Genomic DNA, 23,280 nt, shown 5'->3' with positions numbered 1-23,280 from the left:
TTTTCTCCACTTCTTGATGTGCTGGTAACAATCATGTAATATACATCTATGACAACTTATCCTATAAACAGAATTCCTCACAAATTTAAATGTAAGGACCAACAAATGCTTCACTACACTCAGAAAACACAGAGTCTTTATTCCGAGAGGAACTTTCAGTAAAAAAATGATGTGTGAACAGCAGACACTGATGTTCACACAAGCATACTGCAGACAACCCCAGCAGGCGGTTTTCTGTTTTTTTTGGATTACGCTCTGGAGGTGCTGGCACAATGGAATTTCAATACCATAATTGCTTATTTCTCTGGTTATCTTTAAAATAACAGGTAAAGAAAAAAAATCAACTACAAAAATAACAAAACAAAATGTTTTTAATTCTTCTTTTCAAGAGATGTAATTTATAACCATTACACAAATGGAGAAGAAGTACAAAAGGGGGGGAAAAAGAGAAATAAAGTAATGTTCCAAAGGTTCAGTTTACAAGGACCTCACACTAAGTTTTTTTTTTTTCTCTGCAACTCTTACTAGAAACAGTATTATTTGCTAAAAATGCACCGGCTGCCAAGAGCCATGGTCCATCTGAAGCAAAATGCTTAAGATGGAAACAGAGTGTTAATACAGAAAAAAAGGGCAAGATTCAGTATACAAATTTCTGTAAAATCTATTTTAAACAATAATCAGATGAAGTTTTGATTTTGGTATTTGCTACCTGAAAAACAGTAGATAAAATACTAAAATACACAGCACTGTATTAAAACAATAAAATGTAATCAAATTTCAAACTTTCTAATTAAACCCTTTTTTTTTGTAAGTTATTGGGAATTCAACACTAGTCTTGGTTCACATGATAGAACAATGGGAAAATTTTCCGAGTGGTTGAACACTAACCCTGACAAGTGTGGAGAGCCAACTACAATACATTATATGGTAGCATAACCTGCCACCCACGTTGCTGAGAGAACAGCTTTCAAACACATGCACTGAGCTGTAAAACCACAAAATCCCTTATTACACATTGTCTTTCTTACTCTAGGTGAAATATACCATCAATTCTTTCCATTATAAATCTTTTTTTATTACTGTTTTTAAAGCCCTTTTGCCAATTTCACTGTCTTTTTCTTACAATGAGAAAGATGTCTTTTTAAAAAAGAAAATGAAATGGGAATGTTATCACCCTCCTACAGTATTACAATGAAGGCTGATATCTGCGGCACAATTTCTCAGAAGTGATTTTGGATATCCATACTCCTCAAAATGAGTTTTAATCTATAGTTCTTTTTTTTTCTTTCTTTCTTTAAAGACCCAGGCCAATTAATTCACTAAGTTTCTTAAAGCATCTAAAAACACTAGCATTCTTTAAGAAAGACTGATACATTGCTTCAGGGGTCCTTTAATAAAATACATGGTCTTCATCATTAACCACCCTCCTCGAAGAAAGAGAGAGAGACAGAGAGAAAGAGACAGAGAATGAATGAGAGAAAGAGACAGAGAATGAGTGAGAGAGAACACCAAATCGTAAAAACTTGTAAACTTGTCATGGACTGAGTGTTCTCTCTTGTTCTGTGTCTCATCTCAACACTCCTCCCTTCCCCCATTCTGGCACAAATCTAAACCTGTATCAAAAAACAAAAGAAAAACTGAAAAAGCTATTTTAGCTTCGATATTAGAATATTAGAATCAATATATTGGTGTCCTAGACTATATCTGTCTTCTATTGGTAAAACATGTAAATAAATCCAAGACTGCAGGATGACAAACATGTTTCCTCCTCATTATAGCACTGCTGTCAAAGATGTGTTCTTACTGTTCAGAAAGGAACTCACTGCAATAATGACTACCAAATTTGTTTAAAAAAAAAAAAAGGTTGGGATACAGAACAAGAAGGGTTAAAAAAAACAAAGACACTACTTTTATAGAGATTCAAAGACATTCCTTTTGGAAATTCAAGACGGATAAAATCATTTCTAAAATTGTGTGTTTCTCTCTAACATTTTTGCCTGATTAATTTTCCTCCCCAGTTCTCTCTCCTATCCTTTACATTTCTCTCCCCAATTCCCGCCCACCATGACCCACCTCCACCCACAGACTGCTAAATGAATCACAGCATTCCAGGACAGTTACAGGACATAACAGTTTCTTCTGGGGTTTTCATTTGCGATGTTGTTGAAAAGAGAACTTTATTTGTAAGTGTTTCTATTATACTGACAAGGTCAATTAGTCCTGTGAGCTATTGCTCTTTCTGCCTAATAGCTTGGTGGATTATTCAAGAGGGACCGTTCATAACCTAAAACTGAATGCAGCCAATTAACCTCAGAAACATGACAATACTGGTATCTAATGTGATTTTAAGTCTATCTTAATAACATGCTATAGTGATGTCATTTTTCCAAAACTGGTACTATATTATCTGATAGAAAATTTACATTTTCTCCAAATTGAACTGATTTATAAGTTATGACATAGCAATTATATAGAGCAATTTTTTTCTATTTTGTAGAGGTTCATTATTAAAATATTGAAGATTTTTAAAATAATAATCAGCTATTATGCCTACATTTGCTTAAATGGTTTATCCAACTAAATAAAGAATATGAGAACCCTTAATATGCAATACCCAGTACTCTTGTCAAGATTTCTCTCAAGGTGCAGAAAGCGCTACTACTCCCCCAGAGGCTATACAGAAATTAATTTCTCTTTTACTTCAAATATTCAAAAAATCTTTAAGCTGTCAAATATTATTTATTTTCTAAAATCACAAAAGAGAATTTGCATTGTTTTCTATGTGACAGGCAATATGAATAACTACTTTGCAAATTTTGTCTTATTTAATTGTCCCAAGAATCCAATGAAAAAGCACTATTACCCCATCCTATGCATAAACGTAATAAGTGACAAAATAGAGATGTGAAACCAGATATGTCTAGTTTGCTAAACTGTAGTCTTTCAGCACCACTTGGCCTAAAAAATATGAGTGAATTCCCCAACATCTCACAGTATCATCCTGTAATAACTGGGCCATAAAATGTTGCCAAGCTTCAAAACTATTCTGTGAAAGAATGATGCCCAATTACTACTGAGCAACAATTTTAAAAAATGAATGAATGAAGGTGTTTGATACCCATATAATTATATCAACACTAACATCTTATTAAAAAATAAGACAATACTCTAGCTTTGTTCATTTTACTTCCAAACCAAATGCACTCTCACACATATGAGATCTTTCACACACAGGCCTGTACCCACACATTACCTGCTCACATACACAAACTCAACCAAATTGTCACACCCACTACTCCCATTTTGTCTATTATGTCAGGCCATAAAGAAGTGAAAAGCTATCTTAATACCTGTGGTATCAAGGTATCCATTTCTTTGCAAAGAAGATTTTTAAAATAAGTAACTTTTTCACAGAGTAATTTTTTTAATTTTTATTTTTTTGTCTTTTTAGGGCCACAGCTATAGCATATGGAAGTTCCCAGGCTAGGGATCAAATGGGAGCGATAGCTGCTGGCCTACACCACAGCCACAGCAACACAGGATCCGAGCTGCATCTACGATCTACACCAAAGCTCGCAGCAGCACTGAATCCTTAATCCACTGAGCAAGGCCGGGATTGAATCCACGTCCTCATTGGATACTAGACAGGTTCGTTACTGCTGGCCACAACAGGACCTCCTCACAGAGTAATTTTTAAACTATCCTGATTTCGTGAGTCAACTTAAATTCCAGCAAAAAAATGTATTGTGAGTATCTTTGTTTTTGCTTATATTGAACAAATTGCTTCTGTTTGAAATTTCAAATAGAAACAATTTATTCAATTGTTAGGCCAAACCATCCTAAAAGAAAAAGCCTACCAATAGGAGCATACCCTGTGCATTTCCAAAACTCAAATACTCCTGTCGACTTCTCTACTATGGGAACCTTCAGACTGGCTAGAGTGACTCTCAGGGATTCATTCACTACTTAATGGAAATGGCTGTAAAAAATATTTGTGCAGGGAGTTCCCATCGTGGCCCAGTGGTTAACGAATCTGACTAGGAACCATGAGGTTGAGGGTTCGATCCCTGGCCTTGCTCAGTGGGTTAACGATCTGGCGTTGCTGTGAGCTGTGGTGTAGGTTGCAGACACGGCTCGGATCCAGCATTGCTGTGGCTCTGGCGTAGGCAGGCAACTCCAGCTCCGATTCGACCCCTAGCCTGGGAACCTCCATATGCCACGGGAGCGGCCCAAGAAACAGCAAAAAAAAAAAAAAAAGAAGACAAAAATATTTGTGCAATCAGGATAGACAGAGCTTTTTTGAAAATATGGGTCTAGCTAAAAGTCATGGATGTTAAGATGCACTTAATTTTTTTAACAACCTCCTATTTTATAAATGTGTTACTATAAATAATGTATTAATTTAAAAGAATACATCTTCCAGAGAAAGTATAAGGATTAGAAGCAGAATTCAGTCATCAATATTAAGTCAACTTTGCTTATTTTTTAAATAAGTCAAAATGAATCTCACAAGCACAAAAAATTTACTGAGTACAAAATCAAAGGAAGAATCCACATTAGTAAGCTATTACCTTGGTTAGTAATGAAAGATCCAATATTTTGACACAATGGATCAATATGTGATCCAACAGAAGGATTAAAAATGCTAAACTATTCCTTTAGAAATGCCACAAAATAATGCCACTGATGCAGTAGTTTCAAAGGATTAAATCTATACATTTAATCCAATGTCAATGGAAATTTCATTAAGATTAAAACAACAACTAGAAAACCTGCATGGGATATACTGCTCTATCCAACTTTGGACAATTCATAGTGAAATGCCAAATATCAACATTAAATTAAAAAAAATTTGTCATGCTTAGATCTTGCAGTGAGGAACTGAATTTAAGACAATCTATCTACTCTCTATTACTAGAGCATGCCTAATAAAGAAAAGACACATTTATCGAGCACTTTCCAAACTTCTGTGATCCTAAAGGAAAAGAAGAAGTATGGAAGGACATAAACTTATATTGACTGAGAAACTTACTAAGTGCTTGACATACTGCAGATGTTTTTACACAGCTTATCTCATTTAATCTTCACAACCACCCAAACAAGTATTGTGATTCTCATCTTTTTAAGTAAATAAACAGAGGCTCCAAAAGGACACAGAAATTGCCCTGTATTACAAAATAAAGAGGTAATAGTACCAAGATTCCGACTCTGATCTCACAGACTCCAAAACCTACGACTAAAACAGCATGTGGCAAGGACAATCTAGAAAACATGTTCCTTCCTCTGGCTAAAGTATCATCCTTCTGTCCCACTTTAGATACAATATTTAAAACCCAGACTGCAGATTATGAAACAGACTGGGTTTTTGCCCCCGTAAGCCAAGGTTAGAGAACTCTGCGTTCAATGGCAAGTACAATATGACTCTGGGAGAATAACAGCAAGTTTCAAATGACTACAACTTCAGGTTAAATGGAGTTCAGTGAGTCATGGTAATTCCATGCCACTGATAATCTCAATCTGAGTCAATGGAAAATTTTCAAATTTGAATTCCATATTTGCCTTCAACAATTCTCACTCAACATAAGGTAAATCTTCATACAAAATAAGTATTTTAAAGCCAGGGACACCTCTCAACGCCTTTCACTATACTTCCACAGAGACATGATAAAAATTTTGAAATGGATAAAGCTAATGTTTAACGACTAGATTTTACAAACTAGTTGAGAATAATTTTGACTTGATTTTTAGCTTTTTGTTATCTTACATATGGCACAGCTACCTAAATACTAAGGCTGAAGAATGAAGGCAGGCAGTGATTTCTTTTCATTCATCATGTTTTTATTCCCTAAAGTGCCTTCTTTATCATACTTAACCTGATCTTATCACCTGTGGCCAGGAAGAAGAGGCAAGTGATGAGTTTCCTAGATTCTCCCAAGGTAAATTACACTGCTAGGGCATTGTCTTCTCTAACATCACCTGCTTAGGGCAGAAAGTGGGGCTGTGAGGGTAGAATCAATATAAGAACTCATCTGTTTTCTCTTTTTTTTTTTTTTTTTTTTCCCCCCTGTCTTTTCAGGGTTGCATTAGCGGCATATGGAGGTTCCCAGGCTAGGAGTCTAATCGGAGCTATAGCCGCCGGCCTACACCACAGCCACAGTGACGTGGCATCCGAGCTGCATCTGCGACCTACCCCACAGCTCACGGCAACACCAGATCCCCAACCCACTGGGCAAGGCCAGGGATCAAACCAGCAACCTCATGGTTCCTAGTCGGATTCGTTAACCACTGAGCCACGACGGGAACTCCTGCCTTGAACTCTTAAGTAAAGCTAAAACAGATGCCCCTGCATTATCTTTAAAATAAATAAAGTGGCCATTACAGAAAAAAAATTGCACAAATATTAACTGAGCACCTATGTGCCAGGTACTTGGGAGTGAGGGTGATTAAGAAAAACACTGTTGTACTAGTGGAATTTGAAGATATGTGGAGCTGATGAGAAATACAGCATAAAATTATTAAATAAGTGGTAGAAGGGTAAAATTAGGGCCCATATATATACACAGAATCGTTCTTAAGTAGTCACAAATTTGGCTCCAGAGTTTCTAGCAGTCAAAGCAAAGCGGGTATCATTACTGGTTCTGACACTTAGCAGAGGTTCTTCTATTTAGAAGTAGGTTAGATTCCAAAGAGCTATCATTAAGTCCATTTAACCACATGTGCAAACAGTTAACTACAGATGCTAATATCACCTCTTGGTAACTTAAAGAGCTAGCACGCTTCTCCTACTGCCCCCTTACAACAGGTAGGTTTTCATTACGTATTAAAGTCCTTAAATGGAAAGTTCTTGAGCAGAGGAACTTGTGTATGGTGTGTGTGTGTGTGTGTGTGCATAATAAAAACCAAAATGCTTTTCCTGAATTCAGATCTGAAGGCAAATTTTACACTGGATCTATACAAAAAGGACACTTTGAGATACAGTAAACTATATCCCGACAATATTCCTAACAGAATTACAACAAATTTCATAATTTCTTATGTGTCTCAAAGTATACCTATGGATTAATACTAAAGGGAAATTCTATAAAAAAACAATTTTATAAAATAATACAACCAAAGTGTAATATTTATAATAGCTAAAGAACATGTATACCCGCAAGTAATTCCCAATTTTAAAAAAAAAATAGGAAATTCAACTCTTGGAAGATTAGTCTGAAGACCTAAATATAAGCTTTTGAGACTACTGGCATCACAGTCATTTCTTATACAAGTTTTGTGGGTAACGCCTCTTTGCTACAATTTCTAAAATATAGAAAAAGAAAGCTTTCAGATTAAGCTTTGATGGTTTAGCAATTATCTAAGAAGAAAGCACAATTACAAGAATCTCAAAGAAAGTACAATTACAGAAATAAGTCAAAGGCCACACTTATTGTATTTGGTTAGTGTAAAAAGAGACACTAGGTAAACAACGTATATTGATTGGCCAGATTCACTACAATTAAGTGAAATGAGAGAAAAAGCAAAAATAGGATCTCGATATGCTATGCCTGAAAAACTTACTTTACACTTCAGGACGCTATCTACTATTAAATAATCACAGATTACCTTTTCCTCAACTTCAGAATATACCAAATCTGAATACTTAGCTTAACGGGTACTAAACTGAAATTCAGTAAACACAAGTATTTTAACTGGGAAAAAAAGAATCTGTCAATGTGTTATAATTATTATTTTATATGAGCTCAATGTGCCAGCTAAACCCTAAGAAAACTGCTCACTCTGAGTGGAGGGGAGGTAGTATATTACATATTTTCCTTTTTTAAGGCTATTTTATTTTATTGTCTTTTTAGGGCCATTCCCATGGCATATGGGAGATTCCCAGGCTAGGGGTCAAATTGGAGCTACAGGTGCTGGCCTATGCCACAACCACAGCAAAGCAGGATCCAAGCTGTGTCTGTGACCTACACCATAGCTAAAAGCAATGCCCAATCCTTAACCCACTGGGCAAAGCCAGGACCTGCTATCTCATGGTTCCTAGTCAGATTTGTTTCCGCTATGCCATGATGGGAACTCTGTAAAGCTTTATTTTTCAAAGTAGTTTTAGACTCATAGCAAAATGAAGAAGGTAGGTATAGAGATTTCCCACATGCCTTCTGCCCCACCCATGCATGGCCTCCTCCATTATCAGCATCCTCCACCAGAGTGTTCCATTTGCTACCAAGGGTGAACCTACCTTGACACACTGTTATCACCTGAGGTCCAAAGTTTACATTAGGGTTCACTGTTAATGCTGTACATTCTATGGATTTGACCTAATGTATGGTGACATGTACCCATCATCACAGTATCATACAGAGTAATTTTGCTGCCCTAAAATCTTCTCTCCTCCATTCCTACCACCCTCAACTCCTGGCAATCCCTAATCTTCTTATTGCCTCCTTAGTTTTGCCTTTTCCAGAATGTCACATAGTTAAAATTATTCAGCCTTTTCAATTTGACTTCTTTCACTTAGGAGTATGCATTTAAGATTCTTCCAGGTCTTTTCATGGCTTGAGAGTTCCTTTAACACTGAATAAATTGCATTTTTTGGATGTACCACAATTTAGCCATCCTTTCACCTACCAAGGTCTTTAAGTTGCTTCCAAGTTTTGGCAATTGTGAAAAAAACTGCAATACCCATTAGTGTGCAAGATTTTGTGTGGATATAAGTTTTAAACTCCTTTGAGTAAATATCAAAGTACATGGCTATTGGGTCATAAGGTAAGAACATGCTCAGTTTTGTAAGAAAACACCACACTGTCTTCCAAAGTGGCTGTACTATTTTGCATTCCCACTAGCAATAAACGAGGATTCCTTCTGCGCCATAAGGGTTCCTCAACAGCATTGGAAACTATAAGTATTCTGGATTTTGGCCATTTTAATAAGGTGTATAGTGGTATCTCCTTTTAGTTTGCATTTCCCTTATGATATGTAATGTTGAAAATCTTTTCATACACTTATGTGCCATCTGTATATCTTCTTTGGTGAGGTGTCTGGTTAGGTCTTTGGTCTATTTTTTAAAATAGCGCTATTTGTTTTCTTATTAAGTTTCAAAAGTTCTTTGTGTGTTCTGGATAACAGTCCTTTATGAGATGTGTCTTTCACAAATATTTTCTCTCAGTCTGTGGCTTGTCTTCTCATTCTCTTTATATTACTTATTTCAATTAGAGATGTCTATAACTAGGTGATAATTTTGTTCATTTGGTGGCAAAGAATGGGAACCTATGGATTACAGATGACCCAGAACAAGAACTTAACAATCTTCATTATCAAAAATGAACAACAGTAAATTTACATAGCTACTTAGGAAACACCATATTAATTTAGAATGACAAAAGACTTTAGACAATAAAATTGTTAGATAGCTAACATATTATCTAAACAATTTACTTACTACTGTCTCAAAGTTACAGTTTTGCTCAGTCTGATTCTAGATCTTCTTTTCTCCTCAGAAGTACCTTGATGGTCTCCTCTGCCTAATGCCTCTGTCCTACCTAATGAAGCACCAGACATCAAAACTATCTATGGGCCATTTAATTAGCTAATTATCATTGTTAAGCTAATTACAAAGTAGACAATTTGTTCTTTTAATTTTTATTATAATTAATTTACAATGTTCTGTCAATTTCTGCTATACAGTAAAGAGATCCAATTATACATATATACACATTCTTTTTCTTGTATCTTCCATCATGTTCTATCTCAAGAGATTAAACATAGATTTGGAGTGGATAAGCAGGATCTCATCTTATCTCATAGTTTTCATATACCAATAGTTTGCATCTACCAACCCCAAACTCCCAGGCCATCCCACTCCCTCCCCCACCTGCTTGGCAACCAAAGTCTGTTCTCCAAGCCCAAGAGTTTGATTCTTTTCTATATAGGTTCATTTGTGCCATATTTTAGATTCCACATATAAGTGATAACATACGGTATTTGTCTTTCTCTTTCTGACTTACTTCACTTAGTATGACAATCTCTAGTTGTATCTCTGTTGCTGCAAATGGCATTATTTTGTTCATTTTTATGGCAGAGTGTATATGTACCACATCTTCTTAATTCAGTCACCTGTCAATGGACATTTAGGTTGTTTCTATGTCTTGGCTATTGTGAATACTGCTGCAGTGAACATAATGCTGCATGTATCTTTTTGCATGAAAGTTTTGTCTGCATATAGGCCCAGTTGTGGGATTTCTGGATCATATGGCATTTTTATATTTAGTTTTCTGAAGTACCCCCATACTGCTTCCCATAGTGGTTGCACCAATGAATTCAGCAAAGTAACAGGATACAAGATTAACATTCAGAACTTATTGATCAGTTCGAGTAGTTTTTTTGGAGTCCTTAGGGTTTTCTATATGTAGTATCATGTCATTTGCATATAGTGACAATTTTACCTCTCTCTTCCAATTTGGATACCTTTTATTTCTTTTGTTTGATTGCTATGGCTAGGACTTCCAATACTATGTTGAATAAAAGTGGTGAGAGTGGGCATCCTTGTCTTACTCCAGATTTTAGCAGGAAGGCTTTCAGCTTTTCTCTGTTGAGTATTACATTGGGTGTGGCTTTGTAATAAATGGCTTTGATTATATTAAAGTATGTTCCCTCTATACCCAATTTGGTAAAAGTTTTTAACATGAATGGACGTTGGATTTTGTCAAATGCTTTGTCTGCATCTATTGAGATGATCATGTGGTTTTTTTACTTTTTTTTTTTTAATGTGGTATGTGACAACGATTAATTTGCGTATGTTGAAACATCCTTGTGAATGAGATGAATCCCACTTGGTCATGGTGTATGATCTTTTCGATATGTTGGTGAATTTGGTTGGCTAAAATTTTGTTGAGAATTTCAGTTTATATTTATCAAGGATATTGGCCTATAATTATCTTTTTTAGAGTATCTCTATCTGGTTTTGGTTTTAGGGTGATGGTGGCTTCAGAGAGTGTCTTTGGGAGCATTTTGGAAAAGTTGAAGAAGGATGGGTGTAACTTCTTTGTGTATTTGGTATAATTCACCTGTGAAGCCATCTGGTCCTGGACTTTTGTTTGTAGAGAGTGTTTTTATTACACATTCAATTTGATTTCTAGTGATTGGTCTGTTCAATTGATCTATTTCTGCTTGACCAGTTTTGACAAGCTATGTCTCTAAAAAGCTGTCCATTTCTTCTAAGTTGTCAAATTTGTTTGGCATATAATTATTCATTGTATTATCTTACGGTTTTTTGTATTTTTGCGTATCCACTAAAATGTCTTTTTTCATTTCTTATTTTATTGATTTGGGTTCTTCCTCTCTTCTTCTTGGTGAGTCTGGCCAGAGGTTTGTCAGTTTTGTTTACCCTTTCAAAGAAACAGCTCTTGGTTTTATTGATTTTTTTCTGTTTTTTTTTTTTAAACTATTTTATAGATTTCCTCTCTTTAAGATTTTCTTTCTTTTGCTGACTTTAGGTTTTGTTTCTTCTTTTTTCTAATTCTTTTAGGTGGTAGGTTAAGTTGTTGATGTGAGATTTTTCTTTTTTGAGGAAGGCCTGTATCTCTATGAACTTTCAAGAACTGCTTTTGTGGCATTTCATAGATTTTGAACAGTTGTGTTTTCATTATCATTTGTCAAGGTATTTTTTAATTTCCTCGCTGACCCATTGGTTTCTTAGTAGCATGTTGTTTAGTCTCCATGTAGTCAGTTTTTTCTCATTTCTTTACCTGTGATTGATTTCTATTTCATGCTATTGTGGTCAGAAGATTCTTACAACAATTTCTATACTCTTAAATTTGCTGAGGTTAGTTTTATGCCCCACTATGGGGTCGATCCTTGACAACATTCCATGTGCACTTGAAAAGAATATATATTCTGGGTTTTTTTGGATGTAATGTCCTAAAAATATCAATTAAGTCTAACTGTTCTATTGTGTCATATAGGGTCTCTGTTGCCTTACTGATTTTCTGTCTAAGGATCTGTTCATGATGTGAGTGGAGTGTTAAAATTTCCCACTATTATTGTATTCCCATCAAGTGGAAGCCCTCCTCCCAAAAACCTACACACCTTTGTATGGTGATTTTTCTTAATTTCACTGTAAAGATAAAATGGCCACAGAAGAAAGTATCAACTGGCTTCTGTTCCCAGAGTATCTACTCCAATATTCTCAATCTTTCATTCTGAAACTTGGAGGTTTTATTTCTTTGCTTAGAAATTTTATTCTCCAAATTACCCTGTTTAAAGCTCCTTATAAAATAATTAAGCAAAAGCAATCAGCAGAAAGAAAAGCAAATAATTATAAAAACATACGCCAGAGTTCCAGTCGTGGCACAGTGGTTAATGAATCCGACTAGGAACCATGAGGTTGTGGGTTCAGTCCCCGGCCTTGCTCAGTGGGTTAAGTATCCTGTGTTGCCGTGAGCTGTGGTATAGGTAGCTCGGATCCCGCGTTGCTGTGGCTTTGGCGTAGGCCGGCAGGTACAGCTCCAATTTGACCCCTAGCCTAGGAACCTCCATATGCCGCAGGAGTGGCCCTAGAAAAGGCAAAAAGACAAAACAAAAACAAACAAACAAAAAAACCCCATATGCCATCAGGACTAGCATTACAAGTATTAGTTTTTAATAGGATATATCAAGGAAGTAAACAATTTTTAAATAATTTCAAAAATCAATAGTTAACCTGTCTCTACCTCATTTCAACTACAATTTCAATTTTTCTAAAAAACCTGAAGAAATGTTTTGGTAACTTGTAATTTAATGTGTTTCTTCGTTTTCTTTTCTTTCTTTCTTTTTTTTGGAAAAAGTGGAAGGAATACGTATTGCATGTCGACTTCCAGCTAAAGCACTGACTTGCTGTGTGCCACTGGACAGCTAGTTTCACTTCATTTATAAAATACTGGCTGGCATCTTACTTGATCAGAAGTTGCTAACTGGTCGCACTTCAGCCACATTCAGCCTATGCAAATACCCTATTTACCCTGCATGTTTTAAAAATTGGGAGATTTCATATTCAAATCCAGGTTTCTGGTTTCTCTTTAAAAATTATAATTGGCAACACTGGGCTTATATCACCTGTGGCAGGTAAGACTGCAGTTGAATAGCAGCTACCACTCCTTTGGATAAGACATGGCCTTTTGCTGTTGTATTACCTGCCTGAATGCTCAGCATCTGAGTTTCTGATGAATTAAATCGCCTCTAAAGTTTCTTGCGGCTCTAACATTCTCACATTTAGAGTGAGCCATATAGCAAAAGATCCATTTCACCTCTCCAAGTCTCAACTTGATTTGATTATGGGGGTGATAATAACATCTGATTACCAAGTGAGATTTGGAGAGACAAAATGAAATAGTGAGTGGTGACTGCCTGGCACAGTGACATGTATGTGGAAAGTACTTAATAAACAGCAGCAGTATTTATTGTTAAATAAGCACAAATAATGGTGAACACAATGACTCAAAAATGATTTTATGATGGTCAATACAATCTAAATCAAAACTGACATGCTATATGTCTAATGGATTCACTTTGCTGTACACCTGAAATGAATGCCACATTTTAAGTCAACTCTACTCCAGTATTTTTTTTTAATTGACATACTAATTCTTCTCTTCCAAATGCAATATCGGTCCCATCAAAAAAATCAACTATTTGCCTCTAATTTCTGGAGATTAATAATTCTTCATTTGCCACATGTAAAATAAGACTGAGGGTAAAAAATGAAGGTCCCTGAGTGGGCTCACCTCAATTAGATACATTTTTAAATTATGATAAAAATTTCCAGCAGGTATTTCCCAGTAAGATTTGCTATGCTGCAGCTCTTTCTGTGGCTACTACCATGCTAATTAGGGTCATTTTAGTTGTCAAGAATAAAAATTCACTCTAAGTTTATATGGAAGAGGTGGCTTACCAAAAAGTTTAATAATCCATGGGACCCCAGGAGAAAGCAAACAACCAGGTATCAGGGAGGCCAGGAAATGAAGCATGCTGGTTCACCAGACACTTGTTCCAGACTGGTTGTCTGTCTCTGTCCTTGTCTACATTCCACTCATTCTACCCATCCTACCTCCTCCCATGCCTCATAATTCATATTCTTCTAACTTTAAAGCTTCGGTTGGCCTATGGCCCTTCACCTTAGCCCCCACCCCAAATCACTTCCCTTCTATACCAAGTCTTGCTGCTAACTTGCCTGTTTCTTGTGAGTCATATTACTGTGAAAGGCAAAAAACTAAAAATAGAACTACTGTGCGACCCCAAAATCCTACTTCTGGGTTTATACCCCAAAGAACTAAAAGCAGGGTCTCAGAGAGATACCTGCCCACCATGCTCATAGCAGCATCACTGCAATAGTTGAGAGGTAGAAGCAACCTGAGTGTCCATTGCCAGATGGATGGATGAACATAATGTGGTATACACACACAATGGAATATGATTTAGCCTTTTTAAGGAAAGAGATCCTGACAGGAAGGAAATCCTGTCACCTGCTATGACCTGGATGAACCTTGAAGACATTGTCATGCATGAAATATGCTACTCACAAAAAGATGAATACTGTATGAGTTCTCTTATATGAGGTATTGAAGGTGTCAAATTCAGAGAGAGAAGGCAGACCGGTGGTTACCAAGGCTGGTGGGGAGAGAAACGAGGAGTTGTTTCATGGACACAGATTTTCAGTTTTGAAAGATGAAAATGTTCTGGAGATCTATTATACAACAATGTGAATATGTTTAACACTACTAAACTCCACACTTAAAAATGCTAAGATAGCAAACTTTATGTTCTTTTTAAAATCACAATTTTTTTTCTAAGAGAAGAAATTTGGTTTGTTCAGATAATCTTTTGGAAGCAAACTACAGAAGCATAGGTCAATGGCAAGCCTATGGACTGATTGCTGGTGTATTTATTTGACAACTTTTTATTAAATGCCTACTGTTTCCAACATTGTGCTAGGTTCTCAGCCAGGTGCCCACTCCTGGCCTGTTTGGCTAGTCATGCTAGGTGGGCTTTCCTTATAAAACAGGGGTTGATAACCTAAATTTTCACATTTGTAAATGCGTATTTCTATTGTATTATATCCTGCTATAGTGCTAAATAAAGGCTTTTTCTAATTTTGCTTTTTATTCTTTGCTGTTACTACAGTCACTCTGCCTAAAAAAAAAAAAAAAAAAAAGAATAGAGTTCTTCCATAACCTCTGTGAAAGAGCACTTGAAAAAAAAAGGAACCTTAGGAGTTCCTGTCATGGTTCAGCGGAAACGCATCTGACTAGAAACCATGAGGTTGCTGGTTAAATCCCTGACCCTGCTCAGTGGGTTAAGGATCTGACATTGCTGTGAGCTGTGGTATAGGTTGAAGACGAGGCTTGGATCCTGAGTTGCTATGGCTGTGGCATAGGCCAGCAGCTACAGCTTCGATTAGACCCCTAGCCTGGGAACCTCCATATGCTGCAGATGCAGCCCTAAAAAGCAAAAGAAAATGAAAGAAAAAAAGCAACCATATAGCACAAGCTCCTGAAAGAAACCTCATTAACTCCACTGTTTCCTTGAAGAATACATCAGCAATACACGACCTTCCAATTCCAAGCATTATGAGACAAAATAAGAATATCCATCAGAATCTTCTAACTTGATATAAATACTATGATAGGAAAAGTTGGAATTCCTATTAAAGCCAATAACTTCATTAGTCTCAAATCCATAAATTAGAAATTATCACTCCAAAGAGTGACTAAATTGCTTGCAAGAACTATCTCAGTTCAGAACTGCATTAAATAAACTGCCTATTATAACATGTAACACGGGCTTAGGAAGGAAACTTTCCAGTCCCTATCTAACTGGATTCCTGACCATTACCAACTTCGGCGATACCACGTTCTCCTGATTTTCTTCCCATCTCTGGCAGTTCCTCTCAGCTTTTTTCATTGGCTGGTCTTTTCCTACCCAATCCTTGAATACTGGTATTTCCACAGTTGCGGCCCCGGTACACTTCAACTATACATACTCCCTTAAATGAAATCAAAACTCACACCTAAGCTTCTACTTACACATGAATGATTTCCAAATCTCCACCCCTAACCTAGATGTCTTTCCTCAGGCTCAGATCCACGCACCTGACTACCCACTGGAAAGTCCTCCACCTGAAAAGATACCAGAAATCAACCTCATGAGCTTAAGCTGTCTCTCCACCCCCACCCCCAATGTTCCTTAACTCTGAATTCTATTTCTGATTAATCGCAACATTCAATCATTTGCCAGACATGAAAAGAATTCTAGATGCCCCCTTCTACCTACGTGAACCCCTGTCCACACTCCCAGTAAACCCCAAGTAGCAATCAGTCACAAGTCTCTTTGAGTCTACTTCAAATACAACCTTTCTTCTTGAACCCAACTGCCACAGCCTTAGTTAAATCCTCATAATTTTTACTCAGATACTACACATCTGGTCTTCACCATCATTCCCAAGATTTAACTTTATGAATGTTTCTTTATTTAAAGCTTAAACTCCCCCAAAGTCTGACAGCAAGCACAATCTGACTTTCTTTGCCTATAATTTTCACTGGAACAATTATATATTTATTTATTGTAAGAATGCAACTCCTTATGTACAGTGCTGAATGAATAAGCACTTCTCCAGTATTTCTTGCTGCTTCCTCACACCTACCCACTTTCCAGGCACACTAAATTATCAGCAGTTCTGCCATTATGCCATAGCTGCACACTTCCATGCCTTTCTATATGCCATGCCATGCTCCCTTCTAGAATGCCTCCACTTTATTTTCCACCTGAGTCAGCTTTACATCTATCCTTCAGATTCAGTTGAATTTTAAACTATTATGCTCCTAATATTCTATTGTGTTCCCATACTCCATTTATGTTTTTACTGGACTATATTGTAACTGTTGATTTATTTGCCTGTCTCTTCCATCAGCTATGAAGTGCTTAAAGGCAGAAACAGTGACTATCTCTGCTGTATCCCCAGGACCTACCACGTGTTGCCATGCACCAGGCCCTAAATAAATATTTACTGAAGAAAGCATGAATCTGTCGTGTATGGGAATGCCAGACTACTCAAAAAATCCATAGTCTAAGTTTGTGACCAAGCAAAAAAACAAGAAATAAAATAATGTTTCTCCTTAAAACTATCTATGATATTCTACTGTGTAATATATTTTATTTTCAAAAGGAAACGTATTTTTTGCATACTAACCTCAACTCCATTCTAGAAATAAGTAATGTATATAATTATGAGTATTTTTAATTGCATATGTTACTTTTAGAGAGGGATAAAAGACAACATTTCTAGTTTAAAAATCATGTGTACCACACCAAAACATTCTATGCTCATTTCAATGATGTCCTAAAGTTACTTATAAAAACTAATTTTTAAAAATATTTTCTTTTAAAATAGCTAAATTTAATAAAAAACTATTTTTCCAAAGGCTAAATAAATTAAACACTCTGTCTTATCAAACCAATTTATGTTTATAGATACTGCCTAAATCGTTCTACTTTATATCAAGTTGTTTAAAATAGGCCCCTCATAAGAAAGTAAATATAAGTCGATTTTAAGATCAATGGAGAGAGTCAGAGCCTTTGTCTGCATATCCTTTACCACACACATTAATGGAACTCAAATTATAATAGTAAATGTTATTTTAACAGAAGAGCTGACTTATTAACCACTTCTGTCAAAGTACCACATATGGACTCCCATTGTCATCCTACTGATTTAAGACACAAAGTAGAGAGCCAAAATGCTGGCCCACATGGAAGAAAAGGAAAATATCATTACAGCTCTGCTAACACTGAAGACTTGTTTCAAGTCTCCTCTTAAAAAAAAAAATCACTTGGTAACAGCTTTATTATCTGAAAATAAAAACAAGGCTTAAAATTAAGTGCTCAATCTTGTGCTCTACTATTATTTCATCCTTTTGTGGCTACAAATTTCAGAAGCAAAATGCTAACAATAAACCAAAGGACAACTTGCACATATGATGAAAATATGTAAACCAGCTATAATGGAAAAAATAAAAATCATTATAAAATTTAAAAAATAATAATAATAATAAAGAAAAAAGCTAGAAGGAAAAAATCTATTAATCTTAAGTTTTTTTCACAAACTATATAGAAATAATTTTGACAGCGTCACTGTATGTCTAATAAATGACTTTATATTTAAGAACAAAAATTTCTACAATAGTTTTTTTTTAAAAGAGAAATAACTAGTTAGAAAATTGAAAAAGACTATAAGTTGTCTTGGGTTTTATCTGGAGATGTCTAAAATGTTAAAATGGGCACACTTAATATATGGTATTCTTTTGGTTCCTCATGCTAAATGACAAAAAATTTCCTTCACACATATTTCCCTTTCTGAGAGCAAAGGTAAAGAAAAAACATTAAACCAAAACATGATGCTAAAATACAAAGGATTTAAACATTTAAAAAGAAACTATGTCTTTATGTGAAAATGTCTCCGGAATAAAGCGTCCTGAACAACACAAACATGATTTCCTGCGTAAAAGTAACACAACAGAGATGAAATATTCTGAAAATATAATGACACAAAATTCTGAAATGCTAAATTCTCACTTCTATATAAAACAGTCTTTTGTGCAGAGGCACTAAATTATAAACATCTTATAAAATAGTCTCAGTTTATTGGTTTCCGATTTGTATAGGATAGATAATTTTGAAAACAAGAAAGTGGAACAAGCAGCATAAATAAATTCAACTGTGGCACCAAAAATGTTTTAATTGGTCAAACCAAGTGTTAGAATCTCGCATCCATTATACAGAAAGTCTGAACTTCATTTCCATTTTAATTGTAAGTCCCTCCTCAGGTATAAAGGTTAAAATACGCCTTCTAGAATAGTAAAGGAAGGGCCTGATCTCTTTGTAGAGATTTTTCGACAGAGGTAACAAAAATCTATATATAATATTATGCTTCATAACTGAGATGAAGGAAAACATACAATAGGAAAACAATAATTTTGGGATAAACAGGATAACCTATTAGCTTTTCTCACCTTGAACTATAATTTTTTTAAAGTTGCTATTTCAAATCAATAATAAAGTTACAGAAAATAGGCTTTAGAATGTCTCAAGTAAACAAATCCATAATTTCTAGTAAAAAAGGAAAACCTATTAATAACACTCAATACACACTACACCCTCCAGTGGGCAAGCAGCCATATAAGAATATAAAAAGATTTAGTTGGATTTTCCACTCAGTTAAATCAGTCCTACAACTAATGAAATGATCGTTCTAAAAACCTTATAAAAGTTCACACTATTTTAATCACTTATCTTAGTATCTGAGTTAGAAGCAGCAAAGTTTTTTTCTTTTTAATAATGTAGATATTATAGAGGAGTAATGTAAGAAAACAAACTCATGATCTGCTCATCTTTCCTTAAAAAACAAAGTGCCATCAGATTCTTAATTTCTTTAACTTATGAAAGAAAAAAGTAAACAGAATAAATCACATATAAAGATGCATAATTAAAGATAAAGTATCCTTTATACTATGAACTGCAAAGGCAGCACTAATATTTTAAAGCAAAATCTAAAAATTATGGTTCCTTAGTGAGAACTGTGGCAGAAAAGCAGTATGTTCATTAAGTTTTTCAGGAAAACAACTCACATTATCACCTGGTAACATTTAGTATTACTGGTCTCATGAGGCTATGTGGTCACTAAAGAGAAATATAAACACACTTAGAATAAAATTAAGAGACTATTTAAAAGCGCCCTTATGCTATGGCTAATGTTTCAGGACTGAGATGATATAGTAGAAGCAAAGACTAGATTAAAAATATTCCACAATGGCCCAGATATCATTTGTAAAGTTTGTATATTTACAAAATACAAGCATATTTAATACATAAATCTAGAAATCAGGTATGAAGATATACAGTTCCCAAAATGCATTAAAAAATTTTTGACTACTCCAATTAAAACTAATACAACTAAGACTCCTTGAGGTCTTCAACTTATCACCAGGCTATGAGACCAGCAATTAAAGGACAATAGTGACATCTGGTGGACATTACAAATGTATGCCACACGCATATCTTGGATAGAGATTTCATTTCTAGTGTGTCACTTATTTCAACCTGTCTGAAGAATTATATGAAAATTTTTAGTTTTAAATCAAAACAAGATGACTCTGCTCCCAAAAGACTTCTCAATATTAGTGACCCAATCGTGATAAATATAAAATTTTTAACAAACAAAGTATAAGAAATAAATCTCTCAAGTCTTTAAAGCACTAAGCACTAATTAGATGTATCAAATACATGACTAAAAGAAGATCTAGCAAGTGGTCCAATATGATTATGATAATACAAATAATTTTTAAAATTCTGAATAAAAGAAGAGGAAAATGAAAAAAAAATTAAATGAAGAAAATTAAGAGCTGATCTATTTTCAAATTTATTCAAATATAAAAAATAGATATTAACTAGTATGGTCTGTCAGACATAATAAGAAATGTTTTTAAACTAAAAGAAGATCATGTGATTTATGATAATTTTTCAAAACTAAATTATTTATCAAGAAAATTTATAGCATTATTCTTTAAAAGTAAAGAATATAATTGCCTGGAGGCAGACCAGGTAATCATCTCAAAAAGTGACAAACTTAATTAACTGGAAGGACAAAAAAGCAAGCAAACAACAAAAAATACCTGTGGACAATCTCCTTACTTATTATTTGTTAATACATAAGCAAATTTCACATGAGAACAACACTGCAATTATTGAGTAAATGATGAAAGTATATGTGATTTTTATTAAGTATTTTATTACTATTTCATGGAAGAAATATAAACACAGATATGGGATCTAAATATAAACACTAAGTCAAGGAAGAGTCCAGGCCACAAAGTAATTGGAAGTCTTTCAAAAATTAAAGGTCCTTTCCAGGGCTCTCAGAACCACCTAATTTAAAAGTTTTTAATGACTATTTGAGTGTAATGATTTTCTGAAAAGAAAAAATGCTAAGGGCCAGAACTTTCCAAGTACACATTTCAAAATCGTTTAAGATATTTCGGAAATGCAAATATTTGGGAATTAATAAAATTCAAGTCACAAAAGCACTGTTCTATTGGCTTCAAAAAGTTAGAGAGGATAAACAAATTGTGACATATTCAGACAATGGATTACAACTCCAAAATCAAAAAGAATGTGGTACTGGAGTTCCCGCCGTGGTGCAGTGGTTAACGAATCCGACTAGGAACCATGCGGTTGCGGGTTCGGTCCCTGCCCTTGTTCAGTGGGTTAACGATCCGGCGTTGCCGTGAGCTGTGGTGTAGGTTGCAGACGCAGCTCAGATCCCGAGTTGCTGTGGCCCTGGTGTAGGCCAGTGGCTGCAGCTCCAATTGGACCCCTAGCCTGGGAATCTCCACATGCCACAGGAGCGGCCCAAGAAATAGCAAAAAGAAAAAAAAAAAAAAGAATGTGGTACTGACATATGTATCAACATAGATGATTCTCAAAAAAACTGGCTAAGTGAAAGAAGCCCTTCATAAAAGTATATGCTGTATGATTCCATTTTTATGCCATTCTAGAATAGGCAAAACTGATCTATGGAATGAATGAATAAATAAACAAAATCACAATAACTGTTATCTCCAAGGCTAGGATAGAGATGGAAATTGGGACCGGGTCTGAGAGAATTTTCTGGGGCAACAGAAATGTTCTATATCTCAACCGGAGCTGGGGTTATACAAATGTATGCATTTGTCAAAACTCACCAAAAATATACTTAAGATTTGTGCAAAATATATATAAATATTACCTTAAAAATGAACCTTAAGCAAATATTAATAACTCTAGTATCATTGACCATGCTAAAGAATTTGGAATGATATATACAAATATCTGCAACTTGTTTTGAAATGGACAGATTATAACACAGCAAATAGGGCAAAACATTAACAACTGTAGGATCCAGGATGTGAGTATGCTGGGGTTCACTACTCAAATCTTCCAGCTTTTCTATATGTCTAAAAAATGTCCATAATAAAATGTTGGGAAAATATAAAAGATTACAATCAGAATTCAAAAGAAAATTAAAAATATAAAAAATGTAAAATGTTTCTTAAATATTAATAATTTTCCTTTTATATATTAACATTTTAATCTGCTTAGTATCAAAAGTGACCATCTTCTAAAGAGCAAGAACTATGGACAAACACTTAAAAAAATTTTAAAGACATACCCGAATTTCTTGAAGATTGTGAAAATTATTTCCTACTCTGACTGAGATCTTGCTTGGAGTGTAGCTTTCATCAGATTTGTAGTCCGCATAAATACACAATGTCTTCACTGTTGTTTTTCTTCTAAAAGCAATAAAGTAAAAACAACATGCCTTTTATCATATGGAAAGATTGTATCCAAAATATATTATCTTCTGATTTTAAAATCATAGTTTGCTACAATGAATATCTGAATCAATAACTGCCATTTCCTTTCATTTTAACAATGAAAATGAAGGACATATGAGAAAAATAGATATACATGCGACTACAGACATCTCTTATCTAGAACATGGTCAAGAACCAGACATGAGCAAAGAAGGAACAGTTAAGCCAAAACAGGTACCTTAGAGTATAAACATTAAGGGTTTCACTTCTCCTCATTTGTATTTTAGACAAAGAAAGTATTCTAACAAGCTTGGTTTCCTTTACTAGTTAATAGTTAATTACTTAATTTCCTATGTTAATACTTGAAAATAACTAGCTAAGTGAGAAATTACATATTAATAAAGGGAAAATGCTTTAAAAAAATAGAAAGTATAATTTTATTACTTAATGCAATATGTATATTTTAAAATACACCTATCTTGGAAAAATAAGCAAAGGCTACATAACCAAAATTAATCTCAGAAAACAAGTGAGAAAATACATGAAAATATGCTCAATTTCTAATAATCAAAAAAACAGGGATTAAAACACATAGACATTAGTTTCTTATCATTATTGGGACATTATGAAAAAAACTGCTAATACCCAAATTTGATTACAAAAAGATACTGTCATAGCCATTTAGTAGATACAAAGCCTTTGACTTTCAAATTCAACTTCTCAGAATTCATTAAAAGACAATAATAACAAAACTACTCCAAAACCAGATGAAGAAAAATGTTTATTGTCCTGCAGTTAAATTATAAACAACCTAAATATCCACCTCAATGAGGAAATCAGTGAGACAAATTACAATATACCCATTCAATGAGACACTATGCAACTACTTAAGATACACATAGATTTATCATTA

At 34.8% G+C, this 23,280-nt stretch overlaps 1 protein-coding gene across 3 annotated transcripts in view; it reads right to left on the bottom strand.

Annotated features, from left to right (window-relative positions):
* ANAPC10 (anaphase promoting complex subunit 10) overlaps positions 1-23,280 on the bottom strand; it is an 80,091-nt gene that overhangs the window by 28,852 nt on the left and 27,959 nt on the right. For 2 of the 3 annotated variants that reach the window (XR_007137421.1, XM_047798205.1), the window contains exon 4: positions 22,223-22,343. Coding sequence is in view for 2 of the 3 variants with exons in the window: in XM_047798205.1 (XP_047654161.1) it covers positions 22,223-22,343 (121 nt within the window). In the remaining variant the exon portion in view is untranslated. Of the gene's footprint in view, positions 1-21,560; positions 22,008-22,222; positions 22,344-23,280 lie in introns of those variants that run through there. The other variant, XM_047798204.1, reaches the window with a different exon arrangement.

This window comes from Phacochoerus africanus, chromosome 10 (assembly GCF_016906955.1).
Source record: "Phacochoerus africanus isolate WHEZ1 chromosome 10, ROS_Pafr_v1, whole genome shotgun sequence".
NCBI lineage: Eukaryota > Metazoa > Chordata > Mammalia > Artiodactyla > Suidae > Phacochoerus > Phacochoerus africanus.
The sequence above is the reverse complement of the archived record's forward strand: the minus strand, read 5'-3'. Positions and strand labels throughout refer to the sequence as shown.